This window comes from Bidens hawaiensis, unplaced genomic scaffold (genome assembly GCF_021521415.1).
Source record: "Bidens hawaiensis isolate Kalapana, Puna unplaced genomic scaffold, B.hawaiensis_p1.1 tig00005851_1, whole genome shotgun sequence".
In the NCBI taxonomy this organism is placed as follows: domain Eukaryota; kingdom Viridiplantae; phylum Streptophyta; class Magnoliopsida; order Asterales; family Asteraceae; genus Bidens; species Bidens hawaiensis.
Genome location: NW_027491385.1, coordinates 1,306,051 through 1,332,165, shown reverse-complemented (window position 1 = coordinate 1,332,165; position 26,115 = coordinate 1,306,051). Strand labels below are relative to the sequence as shown.

The following is a 26,115-nucleotide window of genomic DNA, read 5'->3' as shown; positions in this document are numbered from 1 at the left end:
ATATAGGATTTGTATCTAGCCTGTATAGAAGCACAAGAGCTTGAAACCTTGATTAGAAAGGCGAAAACGAGCCAAACCCGCTAAGGTAATACCGAAACACCCGATTACGGGCTGTTTAGGTTAAGGTTGTGATGTGCATATTGTTAGGTTTTGAAATTTTTCAGGGACATCAGGGACCATATCATTGAGTCCTTGTCCAAATTTGGTAATTTTCCGACCATCCGAGAATATTTGACGAATTTATTACCGAATTGGGACGTTTAATTGGGAAAAATAGTTAAAATGCTTAAAAAATTATTAAATTTTGTGGGGAACTCAAATTTGGTATTGATCACACGAAATTTGGGAGCAATTGGAAAAGTATAAGTGTGTTTTGTGCATATGCGTTCGTATGAGTTTTTATAGCCGAATTTGGTCCGAAAAAAATATTGAAAAAGGTTGTTACATTCTAAAATTGATACAGATGGTTTTGGGATATAATTTGAGCATCCAGGAATTTTTGTGGAATTTTTGGAAATCGTTTGGGATAAACGGACGATTTTCAGGCTAAATATAGCAGGTTAAATGAATTTTTATAAATTAATAAACTAGTAAATAATTCCAGAAATATTTTTATAAAAATATACATATTTTATTTGATAAGTGGCTAAATTTTCATAATTTATGATTAACGGTTAATTAATTATGCTAATTTGAAAATTAAACAAATTCAATTCTGATAAAAACCGGCAAGTTCGTGATTAACGAACCTGCGGGAATATCGGAACATCAAGAGTGATCAAAAATCATATTCTTGGATTAATTAAGTAAAAATGAACCTTTTTATGAGAAACCTGGACAATCTGGATATATTGTGCGCATTTCTCCTCAAATCAAACTGAATAAACAGAAACGGGCTCCGTAGCGAATCCGGAACCCCAATGTGTGATCTTTCTTTATAACTTAATCATTTTATCGACCAACACAATCACCCAAGCTTACTTCCCCATAACTGTTTTCTGAACGCATAAACGAACAACTTGGCCCAGCTGGGAAACGGGGAAACTGTGCCAAGTTCGGTTTTAAGTATTAGACATTGAACAACATCACAACCTAAGCCTATTAACACTTTCTGGACGTTCCAGCTATACTCAGATTAGTTATACAGCCCGGTTTAGTATTGAGATTATAATAATATTAAAATATTAATATTATTATAATATTGATTATAGGAACTAGTGTTAGCGAATCAAGCGAACCACGAGCTGACTCAGTACTGATTATCTACTAAACAGTGAATTTCATGACCTCACTTTTAAACTGCTTTTACGAACTTTCGGGGTGAAAAACATGTTGATACATATCTATATATACTCTGAACTGTTTGATGATGGGAATTATCTAAGTGCTAGAACACGAAAGTTCCCACGAACACAGTGATTAACTTCGAGCCGGTGGCTTGTGAATAGTACTATTGGTTTGACAAACCCAAACGGAATCGGCCTGGTTGCCGTGTCACATAGCGCCGTTTGCACATGACTATACTTATACAAACATGCTATGTAGTGTTAGACATAGCTACCGGGGCATGTTGTGGGCGGAAGGGAAGCCACAGTGGTTGATTGGCCGTGGGAAATGGATGCAGGCAGCACAGACAGTCAAGGCTTCACTGTAGCTTAGCATAATTACATCATAAACATACAAACAAACGTACTTGTGAACGTACATACATATATACTTGCGTATTTACAAATTGTGATTGTGTACGCACAACTGATTTCTTGAAACTCGTGAAACTCACCAACTATTTGTAGTTGACCCGTTTTAACATGTTTTTCAGGTATACCAGACTTGGACTAGAAAGTCAAAGTGCTACGTGTTTGACTTGCGATCAATGCTCGATGAATTGATGCAAGTGTGCTAGTAAGAAGTAAAGTCGCTTAACGCGTTGGATTTAGTTTGTATCACCTAGTTGTAAACAAAGTTAGATCGATGTAAAATATTGTAAACTAGTTTATATTGTTCTTTATAAACAATGTGGTTGATACCAGAGGTGTCTGTTACATTTCCATTTTTACGCTTCCGCAAATCGCTCAACGGGGTGTGACACTTCTTTACCCAAAATACCCAAAATATCTATCCAAAAGCCGTCCGCCAGACTGTTCGTCATCGAGCCATCTGTCCTAATAAAACGGCGGTCCAACTGATCTACCAAAAAAAAAAAAAAAAAACTGAAGATTCTTAAAAAACACAAACAAGATATTTCGGCACCTATAAACAGTAGGACCTATGGCATTTCAAAGTGTTTACATCAGAGCGATTGTTTATCAGTTTAGCTGAAATTTGTCCTTTGCAAAAACCGTCGGCCCAACCAGATTGTTATGTCAGCCGAGTGGCTAGTAGCCTAGTACATAGAGACTAAGTTCAAGGCTCACATATAGTCCATTATAATGCAATATATATGCGTTGATAAGCCTACTGTGTTAAACCAAATGAGTATTGGACTTTAAAAATAAACTTAGGATATCTTAGATATATTAGTTCTATATATTGTTATCATGTTATATGTGACAAATAAACTAATATTTATGTAATTAGTATATATGTTTCAAATCTTGATAGAATTACCTAGGGTCTATTTTGTGGCTTGTCGAGGCCAAGATACAAAGATAGTAGCCGAATTCCAGTCCCACTAGACTCAGCGTGCTCACCTCTCTCCGCAGTGGTTGTACCAGATGACCGCATGAATATCACCAGCTTTGTAAAACTACTTAATTTAAGGATGAAGGTTCTTGCTAAATATAATTAGTATTGTCTAAAGTTAGTGAAAACTAAATTTTCCACAATTTTCACCAAATTTTTAACAGTTTATCTAGTTTCTTAATATAGTCATAACGGTGCTTGTTTTATTATAACTACTCTTGTTATTTTTATGCCTCTAAAGAAGAAAGAAAAATAAAAAAGATTATGTTAAAGAAGTTCATATTACTAGGGTAAAGTGGTAAACTAAAATCTACTATTTTAACACCACGAAATTAAGTTGCTAATTATTCAATTACTCGGGAAACATATATAGAACACGTTGAAGTTTATTATGTATGGAACAGCTTCAAGGGCTGTTTGTGAGTGTAAAGTTGAAGTTTGCACAACTAGTCTGCCTGCGTAACAGCGAATTACTAAACCCGAAGGTCATATTCTCCAAATCGAACTCCAGAAAATTATCCTCAAACGTCCCAATCACGATTGCATGTTCAGGTGCCACACCGCCGTCAATAAACGCTAGGCATGCCACATCTTTTGTTACTTGTGTCATGGAGTTAGCTGCGGATATAGTCCACTTCTCCCCATTAGACATGACCAATTCAATATCAGGAACCTTTAAAACAATTTGCCTAAAGGTCCTGAAACACAGACCGAACGGTGCTACTGGCCATGCACGAGGGATTCCTATTGTATAGATCGAAAACAACCAAATCACGCGGTTGTAAATGTCGGATTTAAGAGTGGTGTAAGGTTCAGTTGTACTAAGTTTGGTAGTTGCATTCATAGGAATCTCTATAGATCTTTGTTTAATTACAATGGAATTGACTCCTATAAAGTATCCGAACGAATCCGGATGCTTTAGCAAAGGAGTATAAGAGAGTAAACTCTTTATGTCAACATTTGATTGTGGAAGAAAGTAATAAGGGCCAGAACCGACGAATAAAACTCCCGGAGTGGATGTTGTGCGAGGAAAACATAGAGCTAGTGATCTTTTAAGCGGTTGGTATAAATAAGCGAGTAACGCATAAGGCGAGGACGAAAATGCCATAACACCGGTAACACTTGAAGGGAATGACGCAAATGACGAAGAAGGAGCACATGCCGCGTTAGGGTTTGCACCATAATAGCCATTAAAAACATTTCTACCGTCACATGTGTTCATTGTGAAATCGTCGTAGTTGAGAAGGGCTTGACCGCACGATCCTACAATTGGGTTCACAACATTGACCGGGCACGTACAATATCCCCAACCAGGTAACGTCGAACTGTTGGTTACTGGTGGGCAAGATGGATTCTTGTATGAATAAGTAGTTCGCACGTCGGTGCATTGATATTCTTCGCAAGAGACAGGATAGGTGCAAAGCGTGTTGCTAGGACAACTTCCGATGTTCCATTGAAGGATGCAATCGTGCCATATGAAAGGTGCATCGATGTCTATTAGGAAATTTGCATGGTTGTATTGCGTGTTTATGTATGATGTCATGATTTGAACGCTATAGAGAGGCTTAGCGGCGTCGGTGTGTTTGTTAACCGGAGCTACTACGGAAGTGTATGGTGGAACATAGGCAGCTATAGCTTTATGTTCTTGAGAGATGAAGACTAGAACCGTAAGGACTAGTTGTATAAGCAAAAACATTTTTGAATGGTTGTGTATTCTCAACTGTAGGTTATGTGGATAGGGTTCAAGTGTATTTATAAGCCCATGAACTGAGATAGTGAAAAGGGCAAAAAGGACACAAACTTCAAAATATGATAATTTGGGTTAGGAGTGGAGTTACGAGTTTCATAATCAGCAGACGGGAATGTTTCGACAAGCCGAATGATCTGGCAAATGCTATATAGCGGTTTGGCCTAGATGTTAGACCCATTTTTTTCATTTGTCTTCAATTTCATAATTTTTAATATCGTTCAATTTTCTATGGTGTGTTTTTAAGTCGAAAACACATAAATGATAAATCAGTCAGCATAATTTACGTGTTTATTTATATTTTAACTTCAAGAGTTATGAGTCGATCAGTTTGTAGTTTCGAAAAATTAACAGATGCTTCAAATTTAGAAAACTATATCTATAAAATGGTATATATCTCGTGTAATAGTTTTATTAATTCAGAAATCTATAAACTTTTATTAAGAACTATTGTTAGCTTTTCATTTGCATAAGCGATATAAATGTGAAGCATCGTCATATATGTCTATTTATAAAGTCGGCGAGTGGAAGTTGGATATGTTCGAGAAAATTTCTGTTATAGAGGCAGCCTTATATAATTTATTAAACTTTTAATATACCATCTTAAAAGAAAACTAAAACTTGCATACAATTCTTAATTTAGCTTTCTTACGTTACGAATTATTAATCGATAAACTAGTAAAACTCAACCAAATTCCTAGGGTCTTAACTTGACAGAGATAATATGTGGCGGGAATTCGGACGGTATCATTACAGACTTACGGTAATGATATAATACCTACATATATATACTAAATTAATTGTTTGTTTTTTTAAACTAAATCAAATTTTGTACTATATGATAAGTACATTATTGGTGTACGCGGTGCAATATCACCTCCTATATTTGGAAGTTCCACGAGGTCACAGGTGTGGGTAAGTTTTATTCATACCAATTATTTATTCAATTTTAATTCATTTTTTATGTGATGTATATTGTATATTATACTAATTCTAGCTATCCCACATACGTAATAGACCCGCAATATTTAAATATTACCAAATTTAAAAGGTTTGTTCTTATCCAATATCCATAATATTTAAGTTAGTTGCAATATGAATAAAAAATAAAACAAGTACCTAAGTTAAAATTTAAAACACGCACATTAATTTATATATATAAGTTACAATGAAAATCATAATCCATAAAATAATTATCTAACAAAATTAATACAATTTAGCAAATAGCTAATAACCTAATCAAATTTTCTAGCTATCAAATAATCAATCATATATTTAAGGGGCTTTTGCATATTTCCCCTTCCTAAACTTTGAAATTACATATTTTCCCAAACCATGCTTAAAGAACATTGTATATTTTGCATTAAAAACTTGTATTTTGAAGAAATATGTAATTTACATAGTTTAGGAAGGAAAAATATGTAATCCTTATATTTGAAGTAAAATCTATTTAATTCGTTTTGATAAGATTTAATTAGGTAGTGCAAGGGCAAAAGTGGCGACAACATCATTGCGAGGCCGACAGTGAACGTCAGACGATAAACCCCCATGTCTTCTACATGGGTTGGCAGATGCATACACAGTTACACACACATACTTATACCATACATCCTCACGCATAGGTATACATACATACCATGCATGTATACATAGGGCTGTAAACGTATCATATGTTTAGTAAACACTTCGTGAAGTGTTTGGCGTGAAGTTTATTCGTTTAATAAATGAACGAACATAAACAAAAAATTCCGTTTAATTAGTTAAACAAACGAACATGAATAGAGCCCTCATCGGTAATGTGTTCGTGAACGTTTGCTCATGTTCGTTTGTATATGTCATTGTGTTGTTCATGAAAGTCTTTTGTACATTTATTTATTTATCTAAACATTTTGTATTCTTTAATTTATTACACCTAACATAAAACAGGAAGCCATATTAGGTACTGGTCAAGTGGAAGATTGAGTCGGTGACCGGAGGACGGGGCTTGCCAAATGAGGAATAATTACAGCGCCCCTATCGACAACATCAAATTGTCTCTCCATCCTCGATGGGGGATATCTTTAACTTCCATCTCCTTTAGCCTCAGAATTCAATGTTTTTGCCATCTCTGCTATAATGATAGATTGTATAGATTATAGCAAATACTAAACCATGAACCATAAAAAAGTGTTTTAAGAAAAAATTGAAAGCAAACCAAAAACCAAACCTTGGCTGAACTCATACGTCCACCACCATATCTGTGCTTTAAAATTAAAAAAGGTAGAATTTTAAGTATTTTTTCTAAAACAATATGCAAATTAAACAAAAATTATATATAAAAAAGGAAGAAATTACTTATAGTATGATTCTTCCAAAAGCAATGTGGGTGGGTCCGACAGATTGTATAGAGTAACCAATACACACCATTAAGCAATTTCACCTTTACATGTTAACATATCAAAGTATCAAACCAAATAACTTCTTTTTGTGGATTGAGTCTTGTACAAACCACTGTTTTGTTGATATTTTCATTCGTGTTTTGTGGTTTCCTTCAACGTTTTGAGTCAGGTTGGATTTGATTGTTAGTTGAGTTTTCTTCCGTTTGATTTATGAGATGTTGTGCCATTAGCCATTACTATTAGTATGCCAAAAGGACAAACTTACCGAATACATTAGTTTGTTTTGGTAGGGCATTATATGGTCAGTATTTGCATAACAAGGTCACTATTGTTCATGAAATTTTTTTTGGTACGTAAATCTCCGTTCTCACCACCGTCAGGTATTCAATAGATTTCTTTCCATAAAATTGTTAATTTATGATTTTGTTGATGTTTGTTTAACGTTAACTATTGAACGAACAATCGAACATGGATAGCTAGCTAAACGAACTGGGTTTTCTTGTTTGTGTTGCTTCTTTATTAAGCACCAAGACATGAGCCCGGAGCTTCAGTTAAGTCAATGAAGTCAAACATTGGCATAGCTGTTAATGCGTTAAACAGGTCTGTATTTTATTTTTAAATTATGCAATTGAGAAAATAAATTGATTTGTGATCCTTTTTTTATTGTTTGATGGACATTTTTAAAAAATGCAGCCTACTTCAGACTGTTTCAACTGATGTACTTGAAAAGGAGAAGGCTATACAACACTCCTGAAGAAGATTATCCACCAGAAAACTTAGATCCGAATTTGAAGCAGTTGTAGTAGAAATCCAGTTCAGGTAAACTTTGTAAATGTTATAAATTTTATCATTTTTTTTATGATTAGCTTCCATTTGTTTACATATTTTCACATTTTCCCGATTCTGCAATATGTGGGTCGCATCTATATTCTCTTCATATGCAGCCCTGCTGGGGACTTCACCCCAACTAACGGCAGCAAGCACTGTAACTAAAACAACACTCCGGCGCACGTTATCATCTATCCTCCTAAACCGCAAAATGTTACCACAAAAACCAGTTCTCCATCAACTCCTCCTGTTGACTACCGTCATCCATCTCCTCTGCTTTGCATGCTTAATTACCGCTACTGATTCCATTATTTTAAATGACAACGACATTGACGCTGTTAACGTGACGGTTACTGGATCATCAAAGGACGAAAGCGTTGCTGATATGCTCGATCGTGCGCTTCAGAAGGAGTTTAACGAGAACGAGAATGATGATGATGATCAACAGTCTGACGGTTAGTTAATTAGTTAGATCTGATTTTGATTTCTGATTTAGTTTGAAACTGTTTATTTGAGAATTAGATGAAGATTATGTGGTTATTGTGTTCTTGCAGTTAGGTACATTTTGAAGTTTGGTTTTTGTTTACTCAAATTAGTCATGCTATTGCTGTTAGGTTTAGTTAATTGCAGATTAGATGATCAGATATTTCTAAACTTTGAGCTAATTAGGACAGGTAAGTAGGTACATTCAGAAAATAAGTGATTATTTACTCAAATTAATCATGCTCTTGCTGCTATGTTTAGTTGACTGTGATTTCTAATTTAGGAGGAGAGCGTTATTGATATGTTTGTTCGCACTCTTGAGAATGATGATCAATAGTCTGACGGTTAGTTAGTTAGATCTGAAATTTGTTTAGGTTTAGTTGATTGTGGTTTATTATTCAGTTTGAAACTGTTAATTCGACAATCAGATGATGATATGCTTATTGTGGTGATTTAGGCTTGCAGTTAGGTACATTTTGAAATTAGGTCTTCATTTACTCAAATTAGTTTGATTGTGTTCTTTATTTACTCAAAGTTGAAACTATTAATCATGCTGTTGCTGTTAGGTTTAGTTGATTGTGATTATTGATTTAGTTTGAAACTGTTAACCTGAGAATTAGACGTTGATATGCGTATTGTGTTCAGTTAGGGCATGCTAGGTTAGGCTATGCAGTATGGTTCACTTCCCTCATTTTCCAGCATTCGTCACATCATTTTTTTCTCTATCACTCAACCACATCATTCAACCCATGTTATACGTCATTGTCCATCATTCTTCACCATTCCATTTATTTATATTATTTGAATGAGAAAAAAAAAAGAAAAGAGTGGATTGAGCAAAAAGAAGGGAGAGTCTCCGTGAGCCACGTGAGGGTCCTCATCCTCATCACGCCACTAGTGAAGTGAAGGAGAGGGGGGGGGGGGGTCCATCATTTTTGTCCATGTAGGACATCATTTGCCATCTTCCCTTAACCACACCCCATAACCTTAAGTTGATTCTGATTCCTGACCTAGTTTGACGTTGTAAACAAGATGCCTGGGCATTCTAATTTTGGTCTAGTTAGGACGGGTGGTTAGGTGCATTTGGAAATTATGTTCTTATTTACTCAAATTAATCACGCCCTGGTAACGGTGCGCACATATAATGTGTATATGTGTGAACCCTTGGGTAGTCAAAAGTGAAATTGCATTAGTTTTGACGTTATTTCACTAATTTTATGAAAATAACATTAAAAGTGGTGGAAGGTTAATCAGGCATCATGTGGTGGCGTTGATGGCCGAAAGACAAAGGTACATGCACCAATCAGCTGGTGAGCTGGTGTCTGAATGGTTGAGTGTTATGCGACTTTTGTCCAAGGCTTGATGCAAAACTGCTATCGAGCCGCGGGTCTCACCGGAAGCAACCTCTATTTCTACGGGTGAGGTAAGGCTGTCTACATCTTACCCTCCTCAGACCCTACCATAGCTTTGCTATTGGTGGGATTTACCGAGTACGATGATGATGTAGCCCTACTTGGGAAAACAAAAAAAGTGGTGAAGTATATAGACTTTATGATGTTGGAGGCCAGAGAAATGAACGGAGGAAATGGATTCATTTATTTAATGGCGTTACGGTTGTCATATTTTTGTGCTGTCATATTTTGTGCTGCCAATAGCGAGTAAGATTAATTATGGTTTTATAATTTAGAAAGTAGATGACTCGGTTAGTATAGGCAGTCTCCCGCGTGTTTGGATACTTTCTCTGAGTTAAACGCATCACGTGCTGCATGAGCCATCTCGCCATAGTGGATGATGTATTGCAGGAGATCGTTGTTGAGTGGATCTAATAGGTTAGACCATTCGTCTTCCCCACTTAGTTTCTTCCAATTGCTGCCCGTTTTGTCTTTGGTACCAAATTAATTGATTTTTGTGTGTTTAGTTGTAGTGATTTAGATGTTATAATGTGGTAATGTAGTATTTGGTGTTTATTATCATATAATGAACATATAGTTAACTGATCGTGATAAACATTGCTCTTAAATTATTGTTGTGACTTTGTCAAGATAGTATTTCATAAGTAGTAAATTAACTTTAGTTGTAAACACATATAAAAAACAACAATAATAATAAAGAAAATGTGTTCACACAAGTTTGCTTTAGGGAGAGGCTATAATATAACTTCCTCATCGTGTTAAGAATTTTTACTATATATGTTGGAATCAGGAGGGTTAAAGCTAAAACATATGTCACACGGTTCCGCTTAATTTTGGAAATAAGTATCTTATTAAACTTGAAGATGGGTGATGTACAGCTGTTAAAGTAATTTTATTTCCGTTCGAATAGATACCAGGGCTACACACACACACACACACCTAAACTTACGAATGCATTACCAACATATACACTTATCATTACGAACATAATGTCGGTAGAGATAGCAATCCCGATCCCGAGTGCTGAACAACATGATCAGGAAAGACCGGTGGTGGCTAAAGAGAGGAAGTTATGGGTCCTATAGCTATCTGAGAAGCAAATGATGATTTGGTTCTTTGCTCTCTTTTGCCCATCATGGCTAGTCCGCACTGAGAATCCGTTTGTCGACTTCATCTTCGTTTTATCTGTTGGTTCTAGTTTCATTGGGCTTGGACTAATATTTGTTAACAATATATGTCCACGCAGTCACGTCTACGGACATTATGTTTGTAGTGATCAGTATTTATAGTATATATGGCAATGTTAGTCCATCGACGTATTATGTTTGTATTGATCAGTGATCAGTATATATGCAGGCACGCTGACGGACTAACATTGCCATATATATTAATCACTACAAACACAATATCCGTCGACGTGCCCGCATGGACATATTTTGTTAAGAAATGTTAGTCCAAGCCCAATGAAACTAGAACCAACAGAGAAAACGAAGATGAAGTCGGCAAACGGATTCTCACTGCGGACTAGCCATGATGAGCAAAAGAGAGCAAAGAACCAAATCATCATTTGCTTCTCGGATAGCTCTGGGACCCATAACTTTTTCTCTTTAGCCACCACCGGTCTTTCCTGATCATGTTGTTCAGCACTTGGGATCGGGATTGCCATCTCTACCGACATTATGTTCGTAGTGATAAGTGTATATGTTGGTAATACATTCGTTAGTCTAGGTGTGTGTGTGTATATATAGCCCTGGTATCTATTCGAACGAAACAGAAATTACTTAACAGCTGTACATCACCAATCTTCAAGTTTAATAAGATTACTTATTTCCAAAATTAAGCGGAACCGTGTGACATATGTTTTAGCTTTAACCCACCTGATTCCAACATATATAATAAAAATTCTTAACACGATGAGGAAGTTATATTATAGCCTCTCCCTAAAGCAAACTTGTGTGAACACATTTTCTTTATTATTATTATTGTTGTTTTTAATATTTGTTTACAACTAAAGTTAATTTATTACTTATGAAATACTGTCTTGACAAAGTCACGACAATAATTTAAGAGCAATGGTTATCACAATCAGTTAATTATATGTTCATTATATGATAAACACCAAATACTACATTATAACATCTAAATCACTACAACTAAACACACAAAAATCAACTAATTTGGTAGCAAAGACAAAATGGGCAGCAATTGGAAGAGACTAAATGGGGGAAGACGAATGGTCTAACCTATTAGATCCAGTCAACAACGATCTCCGGCAATACATCATCCACTATGGCGAGATGGCTCAGGCAGCGCGTGATGCGTTTAACTCAAAGAAAGTATCCAAACACGCGAGAGACTGCCTATACTAACCGAGTCATCTACTTTCTAAATTCCAAATAGAGCAAGGGAACCCTTATAAATATGAAGTCACAAAATATTTGTATGGTACGTCCGCGATGGACAACTTTGTGCAACATAACATTTGACAGGCTCTTGAAAAGGTGAGGCGATTAGTAAAGTTACACAAGAATGAGGAAGTAAGTCTGACAATAGTTGACCACAGTATGGGTGTGGCACTTGCAACGCTCGATCAATGCAGTTGATATCGAGGCCTTTCTAGTGACTGCTTTTGTTTTCGCTAGCCTTTGGGTGGATTACTCGAATTTCAAAAATTTATTTTCTTCGCTTGGAGATAATATTCGTGTGTTACGGGTTGAAAATGCAAATGATGTGGTCCCACATTACCCGTTGAAACTGCAAGTGATGTGTTCCCCATAAATATAGGGTACTCGCATGTTGGGAAAGTTTTGAGGGTTGATTGATACAAGTCTCCTTACTTGAAACAACCCGGAGATATACACATATGGCATGATATAGAGACTTATTTACATGGAGTCGCGGGTACACAAGGGGAAGAAGGGAAGTTTGATTTGGTTGTTACACGCTCAATTGCTCTAGTAAACAAGTATTTAGACAACAAATGTGAAAGATAATTGTTTTCTTTGAATTCCTCTCATTCATTATCTCCCTTTATATAATAATTACAATGGTTATCTCATATTTAGAGATAAGATTTACAAAGATCTTGATAATTCTAAATAATATTTTACAAATAATATAAATCTATTACACCCCCGCAGTCGAAGCGAGAGGAGGACGGATGCTGAGACCGGATCGGAAGTTGTCAAACAGTATCTTCGGGAGACCTTTGGTAAAAATGTCGGTTATCTGGTAGCGGGTTTGTACATGTTGAATGCGCACGTGACCCCTCTGAAATTGTTCACGAACAAAATGGATGTCAACCTCGATGTGTTTGGTACGTTGGTGTTGAACTGGATTGCTTGAGAGGTAGATAGCACTAATGTTGTCACAGTAAACCAATGTAGCGACAGATAACGGACGATGCAATTCCAACAAAAGATTCCGTAACCAGCAAATTTCCGCTACCACGTTGGCAACTCCTCTGTATTCTGCTTCGGCGCTGGATCTGGAGACAGTGGCTTGTCGTTTAGAAGACCAAGCTAAGAGATTATCACCAAAGTAGACGCAATAGCCTGATGTAGAACGTCGAGTGTCTGGGCAAGCCGCCCAGTCGGCATCAGTGTATGCTCGTAGATTCTGGGTACGAGCATGGCCTAGCGTGAGACCAAAATCCGAATACCTCCGGAGATATCCAAGAATCTGTAATAAGGCGTTCCAATGAGACAGTTTAGGTGAATGCATGTGCATACACACTTGCTGTACCGCATACGATATGTCTAGACGTGTGAACGTAAGGTATTGAAGAGCCTCGGCCAAACTTCTGAACAAAGTTGGATCTTCGAAATCTGTTCCGTCGTTCGAACTTAATTTTGGTTTTGTGTTAACGGGAGTCGGGACCGATTTACATGAGGACATGGCTGCTTGTTCCAATATATCGGCCACATAAGACTTCTGAGATAAAAACATAGTGTTACCGTCCCTTTTAACTGAGATTCCAAGAAAATAGCTTAAGGGGCCGAGGTCTTTCATTGCGAATTCAGAGGCAAGTTTGGCCATGAGAGTAACCCGCAAACCATCGGATGAAGTGGTGAGAATGATGTCATCGACATATATAAGCAAATACGCCATGTCTGCACCGCGTTTGTAAACAAACAGAGAGTTGTCACACTGGCTTTGAATGAACCCGAGGGTGGTGACGTAATCTGTGAACCGTTGGTACCATGCCTGAGGAGCTTGTTTAAGACCGTAAAGCGATTTCTTTAGGCGGCACACATGGTCCGGGTAGTTGCTATGTCGAAACCCCATTGGTTGATACATATAAACTGTTTCTTTAAGAGACCCATGTAGAAACGCGTTGGTGACATCCAACTAGTGAACCGACCATGAGTGGGTTAATGCCAAGGATAAGACGGTACGAATGGTTGCCGGTTTTACAACAGGACTGAAAGTCTCTCCACAATCCACGCCCAACTTTTGATTTCGACCATCACATACAAGTCTGGCCTTATACCTTTCCAAAGACCCATCTGATTTGAATTTGTGTCGAAAAAGCCACATACTACGGATTACATTCATGTCCGTTGTTCGTGGAACCAATTCCCACGTCTCATTTTTAATAAGGGCATTAAACTCAACCTGCATTGCTTGGCGCCATTCGGGTGTGGACAAGGCAACATTAGGATTACGAGGAATGGTTGCAATAGAGGAGGTATTGAGGTTGAAAAGTTGTTTGGGTTTAACAATGCCATCCATGGATCTAGTACGAATGGTCTGTTGGTTTACAGTTGGGTCCGGCTGAGAAACGGGATTAGGATTATGAGGGTTGACGGGTGGTGATTAATTATGTTGGGAGGTGGAAGTGGTATTGTTATTGGTGTGAGGAGGGTGGGTAGTGTGTTGAATTGGGCTGATTGGTTCTGGGCCTACGAGAATAGACAATGGGTGTAGCATTGGGTTGGGTAGATGAGTGAACTAGGTCGGAGTGGGCTGGTGAGGGTGCGGGTGGAGATTGGGCTGGGTGTTTAGAATGGTCAATGTGGTTCCAGAATGATGGATGGATAGTGTCTGTAAGGAATTGGTAGTTTTGGAGCGATGGTTGGAAGAGATTTTTGAATGGGAAACTGGTTTCATCAAACCGAACATGTCGGCAGATTATGATTTTGTGAGTAGATAAGTCTAGGCACTTGTATCCGCGGTGTTGGGTGGGGTAGCCGAGAAATATACAAGGTGTCGAACGGTGTTGAAGTTTATGTATGGAAGTGTGGGGAATGTGTGGATAGCAAAGGCATCCGACACTCGAAGGTGGTCGTAAGTCGGAGATCGATTGTAGAGTAGGTGTGTGGGGGGTTTTAAGGTTAAAGGTTTGGTTAGGTAATATGTTTATTAAATACGTGGCAACTTCTAATGCATGATGCCAGAAGGTGTTGGGTAGGTTGGCATGGGCAAGGAGGGTGCAGATGATATTGTTTATTGAGTGGATTTTGCGTTCCGCTTTTCCGTTTTGCGATGATGTATATGGGCATGAGAAACGGAATGTCATGCCGTGTTGATGGCAAAAAGTTTGAAAAGAGTTGTTGGAATACTCTTTTCCATTGTCACATTGAAATTGTTTAATGCTTCTTTCAAATTGCGTTTGAATGAGTGTGTAGAATTGTTTAAATATGGTGTAAACTTGTGATTTATGGCTTAAGGGGTAAGTCCAAAGGAAGTTTGTGAAATCGACAACAAACAAAATATAATAACGGTGACCACCGGTGCTTATAACCGGGGATGTCCATAGATCACTATGTATCAAATCAAACGGCATAAAAGTAGGATTATTAGAAGCAACAAACGGAAGTCTAGTACTTTTACCAAAAACACATGATTGACAAAGTTTAGAATTAAATTTATTGCATTGAATAGAACTAGACTTATAAAGAAATTTAATTAAGTTTGATCCCGGGTGGCCCAACCGTTGATGCCACACTTCTTGTGAAAGAGCAGTAAAGGAGGAGGCTGAGCAAATCTTGGAAAGAATTTCTGGTGTGAGATTGTAAAGATCTCCAGAGCTATTGCTGCAGAAGATACGAGCCTTGGTCTTGAGATCCTTCACAAGAAAACCATACGGGTCAAATTTAATTGAAACTTGGTTGTCGGTTACTAGGCGACGAACCGACGATAAGTTTTTAATAATGCTAGGTGCAAAAAGAACATTGTTCAATTTAAGTTGTGGAAAAGGTGGTTAAAGGGTTTGGTTGCCTTGTCCGATCACGGGAATAGTATTACCGTCGCCTACAATAATGTTGTGTAAAATACCGGTATTAAAAAAAGACGAGAAATTACCTGGGTGATTTGTCATGTGATTCATGGCCCTAGTGTCCATATACCATGGTTGCTCAGGTGGGTTGAGAGCCATTGTGTGGAGTGCTGTTCGATATCGGTTGGTGAGTAGCCCATAGGATACGCTTGCCCCAGGCTTCGGTCCAAGTATGCCTTGACCTGAGGTTTGTCGTCTGCTTGATGTGGGATATGGGCAGGGAGGTGAAGTAGCCAATTGTTTCCATTGAGATTGGGCCGGACCCATGTTGGGCCAGTACCCAAGAAACGGAGTCCAAGGTGCATATTGTTGTTGGTTGTATGGACCTAATCGTCCCTTGCCTGAAGAAGTCCTGCAATGACCTCGTCCGCGTCTGCGGCCACGGTTGCCACCAAAAGACGAGTCTGACCGGTTCTGGGTGGTTGTCTCTGACTGTTGCTGAACAGGTTGTGAGGCCGAGGCCTGTAGGGCAGAGCTGGCTGTTTGAGCCACATGAAGGGCTTGGCTGTTCATCTCTATTTCTTCTTGGCATAACCGAGACCGGGTTTCATTAAAATCCGGTAGAGGAGTGGCTGAACGGATCACTGTTGCGATGGTCCGGTATTGTTCGGTTAACCCACCGAGCACTTTCAATACTAATCGAGTTTGGGACAAAGGCACATCAACGTTATATAATTGATCGGCTAATATTTTTACCTCTTGGCAATATGCAGACACATCTTTGAAGTTTTCGAGGCGTGTCTTATTGAGTTTTGTCTGAAGATGAAGAGCCTGAGAACTCTTGTTATCCTGAAAAAGGTTTTCCAACGCGATCCACGCGTCGTAGGCCGTCGTGTTTTTCTTCACAACGGTTTGGAGAAGGTCGAGACAATTGCATCGAGTCGTTTCCATAACTCTTCGGGTGGAGGGGCTGCCAGACCTTTGTCTTTGTCAGCCGAAGCTGGTGGTGCAGCAGAAGAGGAGGATTCACCCCGTGGTTCAAAGTGGTCGGCAACTAGGTAAGCGGTGCAATGGATCTTGAATAATTCTGACCATGTGACATACTGGGCACTCTCGTTGTCCAGGGTTATGGGGATGAAGTTTTTGATGTTAGACACGGTGATTGCGGGATGGTGTTTCGCCTCCATGTTCGATTCGGGGAGTGAGACAGAGTGTGTTACGAAAGAGAGGAGGGCAGGGAGAAGAGGCGGCGGTTAGATGATGATCGGCTAGGGTTAGGAAAGAAGAGAGGGGAGAGAGGATCTTTAGGCTATTGATACCATAAAAGATAATTGTTTTTCTTGAATTCCTCTCATTCATTATCTCCCTTTATATAATAATTACAATGATTATCTCATATTTAGAGATTAGATTTACAAAGATTTGATAATTCTAAATAATGTTTTACAAATAATATAAATCTATTAAAATGGTCTGATGATGATTGTCATGTGCCTACTAAGTTCAGCGTATGGTCCGATTTGACGACAGGGTATGGTTATTAATTGATCATGAAGGTTATGGTGTTGGTACTAGCAGCGGTGGTGGTGACAAAGGCGGCAATGATATTTCATTATTGACAAATAAAAGGATCCTAGAGAGGCAGGTAAGCGGGTAACAAGCTGCGCTGCTACTCACTTTTGAATAGCAAAACCGATCATACTGAAAACATAGTTATCGTTGTGATTGAATAAAATGCCTTAATATTTGATGTATGATATTGTATGTTTCCATTTGTATATTATTCAGGTATGTAAATTTTAAATTGTTAATTTTGATTGCACCAATAAATGATGTGTAGCAATTGTTTCATTTTAACAACGAATAATAAATTAATTTCTTTTTATTTAGTCATTTTGTTTCTTTATGTATTATTAATCAAGGGTTAGGCTCAAATAAAAAGTTTAATTTTTCTAAGAAAGTTAGGAAGGAGGGTATTTTAGTATAACATTTTAATATAAAAACCCACTTACTTTAATCTCAACACCCACTTACATTCATTTCAAAAAGCCACTTACATAAAACCCACTTACATCTTTACTCATCTCCTACGACCACCACCAACCCACCGCCCACTGTCACCACAACCGTCACCCACCGCCACCACCTTGCTGGAAAAATCCGAAAAAACACAATGGAAAACACTATGAAAAACACAATGTAAAAAACACAATGGAAAAAAACACTATGAAATAAAAACATAATAAAAAACACAATTGTATTACACAATGTAAAAAATACAATGGAAAAAACACAATGAAAAAATACTATTGTATAACACAATTTTGTAAAACACAATTTAGTAAAACACAATTTGTATAAAACCTACTAAATTTTTTTTAATTTTTATATTACAATATGGTACTCATATAAAAGATAAAAAGACACTCGTTATTATGGTGAATTTGTTTTTCAATAAAAACGTCGTAAAAAAAGTTATGGACGTTTTAAAATGATGGGAAAATTTGGCATGTGCTTTACATATGGAGAGAGAAAGTCAACAAATGTGTTATTCCTTTTATGCTCTTTCCCTTATGTTCACACTTGATTTCCATATAAACTAATCTCAACCCTTCATATTCAAAATCAATAGACAAGATTACTTTTTATCCTTTCTATAAAAACTATACTTCCTATTATAACCTAACCCTATTGATCAAAGTATTATTGTATTTTGATAATCTCTTGTCGTTTCAATGGTCATTACGATATACTATAATAACCATATGTAAAGAAGTCAAATTTATATGAACGTCGATTTTATTTTTCAAGTCATGACCCAACAATGACAATATAGTCTCTTATAATAGTATAGTTAGATACAAGTAAATAAGGTTATTATTTATGAAGAAATGAAGTATAAATATATAAGTAAAATTAAAGAGTTTTAAAAGAAAATAACTCATAAACCTAGCAAATAGATGGGTTAAATTTTCTTTATCAGAGATAACTTGGAAATTTATATCCTTCAATACCTGGTGTTTTCAGGTTCTAAATTTTCTTTTATTAATACGTTAGTATGTTATTAACCAGAACTCACTGGTTAGCAAAGCATTGACTGTTATTAACCAGAACTCATTGGTTGGCAAAGCATTGACGTCTTCCGTAAGTATTTAAATAAAGGGTTCACATGATTTAAGAAAAAAAAAGTTTTGCAATTAATGTGTAGAACCATGCATTTAACTAATGCATATGGCCATGTTGAATAGGTTACACAGCAAGATTTCTTTATTTTATCATTATATTCTTTTTGAATTAAAATATAGTACCTTGTGCTTCGCTTTTGGTGACTGAATATGAATGATATTAATTACCGTGTATTATAAATTTAAATAATGTACATTCTTATATTCAAATACGTAATCTTTTGCCAAGCTACAACGCATTGCGTATATGCCTTTTTAAGCCATAGAACATGAGATGATTCTTTCTTCGGGTATACCCTAGCTATCTCCTAGCTAGAACATATGGTCCGGACCAATTTTTACCAACTGTAAGACCGGCGGGTCCGCAAGACACACTAGGGATGTGTAAGGAGCGGTTCGGTACGGTTTGGGCTAAAACCAAACAAAAAACCGAAACTTCGGTTTTTGGATTTTTAAAACCGTTCTGTTTCAGTTTTTTCCGGTTTTTTGTCATTTGATCTTGAAAAATTTAGGCCGAAAATAATGAATTTATTAGGTATAAATAGTTTTGTTAGTTATTGACTAAGTGACTATTATATATTTGACAAAAAATTATTGAGTTATATATTTATTAAATTCTTATAAATTAGTTAAAATAAAAAAATAAATATAAAAATTTATAAATTCGGTGGAGTTCGGTTTTTACGGTTTTTATTACATGCAGAATCAAAACCGAAACATAAGTTTGGTTTTTACAAAAACATAAACCAAACCGTCGGTTTTTGTTTCGGTTTGGTTTTTCGTTTTGGATTTTTTGGTTTCGGTTTGTTTTTTTCGGTTTTTTCACACCCCTAAGACACACGAACGGTTTAAAGACCGTCCGATCCGTCTGTGTTTTAAATTTATGGGTGATTTCCGCCCGTGTTGTAACACGTGGCGGGCTATTATACTTTTAAAATATCATGCAATGTTATATAATTACATTCTGTATATAGTTGACATAAAAGTTTATAAAAGAAATATTATTCATATAACCCAAAAACACTCTGAAAGAAGGTATTTCTACTCTTTCTATTATCAAGGCTTTAAATAAAATGTGTCAAAACATACAAGAGAACCAAAGACAATGGCCCTACAAATATCTATATAAACCTTCTTGATACCTTTTCCAAACTACACTTGAGAATATACAAACATGCAAAAATGCATCTTCTTTTTCACATAATCTTCATCCTTCTAGCCTTCATTTCTCATGAACACCAAGCCAATGCTGCCTTTGTACCGCTTTATTCCTCCGTAGTAGTTCCAGTAAACAAACATATCGACGTGGCTAAGCCTCTTTACAGCGTCCAGATCATGACAGCATATGTAAACTCACAATACACGCACACAAACTTCCTTATCGACCTCGACGCTCCCTTAATATGGCACGAATGCATACTGCAATGGAACACATTCGAAGGTAGCTGTCCTGCCAACACGCTTTGCACATATCCGGCATCATGCGAGGAATATCAATGCACAGATGTCCGAATGATGTATTCATACCATAATCCTACCTGTCCTCCAGTAACCAACGATTCAACAATCCCGGATTGGGGATACTGCACGTGCCTGGTTAATGTGGTTAATCCCATTACTGGATCCTGCAGCCAAGCCCTGCTTAACTATGACGAGTTCACGGTTAATACGAGTGACGGTAGAAATGTTTTAACTGGTTTATACGGTGCATATCCTAATGCGGCGTGTGCTCCTTCGTCCTCATTTCAATCATTCCCGACAAATGTTACTGGTGTCATGGCACTTTCCTCTTCACCTTATGCGTTACCGGCTTATTTATACGATCCACTCAAAAGAATTGTGGCTTTATGTTTGCCTAGTAACTTGTCTGCTCCAGGGGTTCTATTATATGGAACCGGTCCTTATAACCTTCTTCCGCACTCAGACATTGATGTAACGAGTGTACTTTCTTATACTCCATTAATAAAGCATCCGGATTCTTTCGGATACTTTATTAATGTTGGTTCCATTGTAATTAAATCAAGATCTATTGGCATTCCCATGAACACCACTACAAAGCTTAGTACAATTGAACCATACACCACTCTTAGATCCGACATTTATAATGGTGTCGTTCGGAGGTTTTTTAAGGTTACACAACGGATCCCTCCAGCAATGCCAGTGGCGCCTTTTGGTCTTTGTTACAACACCTCCATCAATGGTACTCAAGTTGGTATAAAGGTTCCGGACATTGATTTTGTTATGCAGGATGGGAAGAAGTGGAGTATATCCACGGCTAACTCGATCAAGCAAGTAACGAAAGATGTGGCTTGTCTTGCTTTTGTTGACAGTGGTGCAACAAGTGAACCTGCAATCGTGATTGGGACGTTTCAGTTTGAAGATAACTTTCTGGTCTTCGATTTAGAGAACTCGACTTTTGGGTTCAGTTCTTCGTTGTTACGCAAGCAGACTTCTTGCTCAAATTTCAACTTTACGCTTATCAACAGCCCTTGAAGCTACTTCAAGAAGTTAAACTGAAGTTAAAATGGATATATTTATTCCTCAATAGTTTGTTTTCCTAATAAAAGTTTCGTGTTCGTTGTTTGCCAAGTAAACGAACTGGCCGGTCCATTTATTTCCATGTATGTAAATTCAAGATGTTAATGATCCTTTGTTCTATTCCTTTCTTCTTCTGAAAGCACACAATTTTATTTTGAAGCACCTGATAGACTAGTTGGTTTCAAATCCAAAAAGATTAGCTTAAAAATTTAAATTTCAAATTAAACTAGTCTAGTATAAATATTAGGTTATTGTAAACTTATTATTGTGTGTGAGTTTTATGATTAACAGAAAGGTGTCATGATATCGAGTACGAAAAGCTCGTCTCTAATCTCCAAGGAGCAAGTTTGAAGTGTTACGGATGAATAACATTGATACAATTAATGACTTTGCAAGGAAGTTAAGTGGTATGGTTTCAAGAGCTAAAGCCTCGCCTCTACATCGACAATGCTACTTTGGCAAGGGAATTACTTAGTACCGGACAAGTTTTTCCAGCTTGTGGCATCGATCGAACATGCTTAGGGCATAGATTCCATGGCTTTTGAAGAGGCTATTGGAAGATTAAAGCCACAAGAAGAAACAATTCAATCAAGGTGTAGGTCCTCTAGATGGATCTCAAGACTTGACTCGGATCAATCCGTGTTGTTGGTTAGCGGAAATCACCAACGACACTCGGATCTCGGATCTTAGTTTGTTTAGTTTATTTGCTTGAAAGAGAGAAAAGGAGAGAAGTGGATGAGAGAAAGAAACTTCTTTATTTCCAAAAGTTGTGAAAAGGGGTTGGAGTTCGTTGGATAAATGGGTTAAGTGGCCCTTTTATAGGGTCCCCATTTAACCAAAACTTACAAAATAAACGTACAAACTAAACGTACCGAGTACGTACTACACCGACTATAAGCAAACTAAAACGACATATACGATCCTAAAAACAATATAGAATATTGGCCCTACAATCTCCCTCTAGGATTGAGTATGTCGAGAAACCTTCGTCAACTTCTTTGCTTCGTCTTTATTTCTTGAAACTTAGTACTTGTCTTGATCCAGGATCTTGAACCAGATTGGATCTTGAACAGTTCTTTATTTTCCAGTCTTATAAACTTGAACTTCAATCTTATTTTCTGGGAAGGATCGGCAACAGCAAATTTTAGAAACATCAGATGCGGGAGGCTCGACATCTAATTTTCTCTTGTTGACTTTCTTGAGCCGACTGGTTTCTTTCCTTGTCTTCAGATACAATCAGTTCCTTTTTAGGTTCAACCACCAACTTTCACGTTCTCGTTTTCTTTTAAGTGCTTCAACATCTGCAACTCCAAGCAGACTTGATCTTGATCTACCTGTCCATGTATAACTGCACAAAACTTAGAACGATAAGATTCGCTCACAGACCCTCTCGAGGGTCAAGAAGAAATCGTTCATAGGCCTTCCCAATTTCAATCCCTCAACTTGTAAATGATTTCTTTAAGTCCCAGATTTCCAACGAACTTTGCATGAACGACCTTGACAACAAAACACATGATTTTGAATGAAACAAAGTTCAACAAAATATGTACAAACATAATAAAAACTTAAAATCTTTTTGGCATTTTCATATATTTTAAATATAACGAAAATATATACATATCATTTTGAAGTTAAAACTAAAATAAAACAAAATCCAAATAAACAATAAAAGATAGGAGTAAATATGAAATTAATATTATATATCAATAATATTTACAGAATTTTCTAACGATTTTAATATTTTTGTGAGAAAGATTACAACATGGAATCACATTATCTGTTAACGTTCTAGATCACACTTCTATTTGGACATTATTATGCCAAGAACCCAAAGTCGATTGTAGATATTATTTGTCCACTTTAAACTTAACAAGTATTTTGATGTCAACATGATACGTTAAGGTACAATTAGGCACAATGCTTGTGTGGTCCCCATTTAATCCGACAAATTACAGACTCCATCATATCTCGGGCTTAATTTGCTTTCACATGTCACCTCAACTTGACTTAAACCTTTCTTAGTTGATCACAGTAATCTTATTAACACACTTGACACTTTGACTTTGTGCACTTAACTCGATCTAGAAAGATTAAAATAAAGCAGAAGTTCAGGCCATAACAATCAGGTCGGATAATACCATATTATCGCGCAGAGAAAGTCCAAGGCTTGAACAAAAGAAAGAAAATAAAACAAAGCAGAAGATTCAGGGCCTTAACAATCAGGTCGGATAATACCATATTATCGCGCAGGAGAAAGTCCAATGCTTGAATCAAAATAAATGAAGAAATAATGCAGAAGTTAAAATTCTTAGAACTGACTCTTTTTCTGACTCTTTTTCTTGATTTTTCTTTTTCTTTTCTGACTCTTTTGTTTTTCTTTTTCTTGCTTTTCTTGACGCTTTACTTGACTCTTTTCTTGACTCAATAAAAATTAAAAACGACACTGATTTTTCATAAGACAACTATGATAAGGTAAAGAGAGGCTTGGGTATGACATGTTTAATTGCATTTCAGCCTTTATTAATATGACTTTAGTTAGGGTCGGCAACCGCTTCATAACGTGTAACCACTAGCATAGGCAGATATTTAAGTTTATATCACTATGACACTTACTCATTTGTCAAGCCTATCTACACATCAAGCAATGATCTTGTTGGCTTTTGATCTACTCTTTTCATGTGCTAGAATCGTTAGAGATAATTTCTTATCATTTTCCAATGGTCAGATCAATTTCTCAAAATTTTAAAAATTTTAAATATCCGACTCTCTCTAAGCAGGAGCTCCCTCTAAGCGGGATAATACTTTTTGAATTTTTGAAATTTTCTTTAATAGGAGCAAAATATTTTTGTTAAGTCAAATGACTCATTTTTGTTTTTCTTGAAAGCAAACTGAAAATCTTTTTTTTGAGTTAAACTTAACTCAATTTTCTCCTTCTAAAATTGTGATATATTTGAAAAATTTTTACAATTTTATATACAAAAAGATAGATAGTTTGTTTTAATCAAAATTGATCATGCCGATCTATTCGAATCGAAATTCAAATCGAGCATGATCGATGGTTTTAGTGAAAAGGTCAGCAAAGTTGTTGTCAGATGGACTATCTTGAGCATGCACTATCACATTGTATGACAAAGTTGAAGAGATTCAAACCGAGATCCAACAGCTGATGTTGGATCCATCACTTGAGAGAAGCAGTTGGACGAGGTTGGTTTGAGAAACGCTCGAAAAGTTGTTGTTGAACCATTTAAACAAGGCTTCCCTTCCATGAAGTTTGTCCTCCCATGTCTCTTATGAAAGACTCGAATCCGCCATCAAATGGTTTAACATCAAATAGCAAGAGTTCGTCTCCCATCATATGCCGGGTGCAATCACTATCTAAGTACCTAATACTATTGATAGTCCTCCTTGATTGACCCTGCATGCACTAAGCTTTCAAATAGACATGGGTTCCCGGGATACTTTTGTTCCGGGAAGGTCAACCGTAAATCGACCAAACTTGATTTTATTTCCCGAAAACCATTTATTTCTTATTAGCCTCACTTGATGAAGAGCGGTCCTTAGGAATCCAAGCAAAAACTTGTTCCTTGGTTTTGGCAATTTTGGACTTCTCTTTTCTTGCTTTTGAAACTGTTTTTGGTAAATCCTCAGACTTTACAGTCTTTGGATCCTTTTTAATTTTATCCTTCTTGGTTTTCCAAAAAGGTTTCTTTTTGTGTTTTAATTTATTTACTTTGGATCTCACATCCATTTCACTAGGTTCACTATCAGCTTGATCAGTCCTTGAATCAGGGCTACTAAAAGCTCTTTTTGGGGACTGACTAAGCCGCCTTTGAATATCAAACTGTTGCTTGAACCAGTGCTTGCAATGTCTTGCAAGGTGAGAAGAGTGACCACACACAAAACAACACTTTCTCCTGGGAGTACCAAATAACTCATCTGAACTGTAATGTGGTTGGTGTGGTGGGAAAGGTGATCCATGGAAAGGAACATGATTATAAAACACATTTGTATAATATGGATCAACAAAATTTTGTTGATAATGACCATAGTAGTTGTTATCACAGAAGTTGTATGAATGAGGGTTTCTTGATTGATTGGTTGTTTGAGAAAATGATCGTTTATTTGGTGGAACATATTTACACGACGTACTTGTCTTTTCATTTTCAAAAACTTTGCTTTTACATGAATTATCCTCAGTCTCACAACTTAATGATGAACAACTTGATATGTTCACCTCAACAGGCCTACTTTCGTTGACACATTTTTCAACAAAAGTTTCATCACAAACGGTTTCATAATCTGAGTCAGAAGAAGAACATTCACTTTCATTACGTACATCATTACAACTGTCTTCACTAGTGGTTTCGCAAAATACAGTTTTTGATTCCGACATCAAACATCCCAACATGGATTCACAAACTTTATTACAAACTGGATTGTTAATAGTTTTGGTTAGAATCACACATGATTCAAAACGTGGTTCTAACTTTCTTTTTAGCTTACGACCCAAGTTAGCCGTCCCACATTCACCACCATTTACATCACCAGCTGCTACACAAGACATATTGATGTCAGATTTATCAGATGATGGGACTGGAGCAGCAGTTTGAGAGGCAGCAGGAACAAATTTCACAGGCGTTGG

General features: G+C 36.9%; 2 protein-coding genes and 1 pseudogene across 2 annotated transcripts; 2 read left to right on the top strand and 1 right to left on the bottom strand.

Annotated features, from left to right (window-relative positions):
• Positions 1 to 3,085: 3,085 nt before the first annotated feature.
• Positions 3,086 to 7,034, bottom strand: LOC143630876 (putative aspartic proteinase GIP2). Its single transcript, XM_077099772.1, has 2 exons — positions 7,016 to 7,034; positions 3,086 to 4,359 (listed from the first exon to the last, which is right to left on the bottom strand). The coding sequence occupies exons 1-2, from the start codon at positions 7,032 to 7,034 to the stop codon at positions 3,089 to 3,091; spliced, it is 1,290 nt and encodes a 429-aa protein (XP_076955887.1). The 3' UTR covers positions 3,086 to 3,088.
• Positions 7,035 to 11,749: 4,715 nt separating this feature from the next.
• On the top strand, positions 11,750 to 12,523 carry LOC143630928 (phospholipase A1-II 1-like; annotated as a pseudogene).
• Positions 12,524 to 20,050: 7,527 nt separating this feature from the next.
• Positions 20,051 to 21,580, top strand: LOC143630875 (chitinase CLP-like). The gene has a single exon (XM_077099771.1). It carries the CDS (start codon positions 20,118 to 20,120, stop codon positions 21,426 to 21,428), a length of 1,311 nt encoding a protein of 436 aa, XP_076955886.1. The 5' UTR covers positions 20,051 to 20,117; the 3' UTR covers positions 21,429 to 21,580.
• The last annotated feature ends 4,535 nt before the right edge of the window (positions 21,581 to 26,115 follow it).

Coding starts and splice junctions, on each gene's coding strand:
- LOC143630875 (XM_077099771.1), top strand. CDS start 20,118: ATGCATCTTCTTTTTCACATAATCTTCATCCTTCTAGCCTTCATTTCT.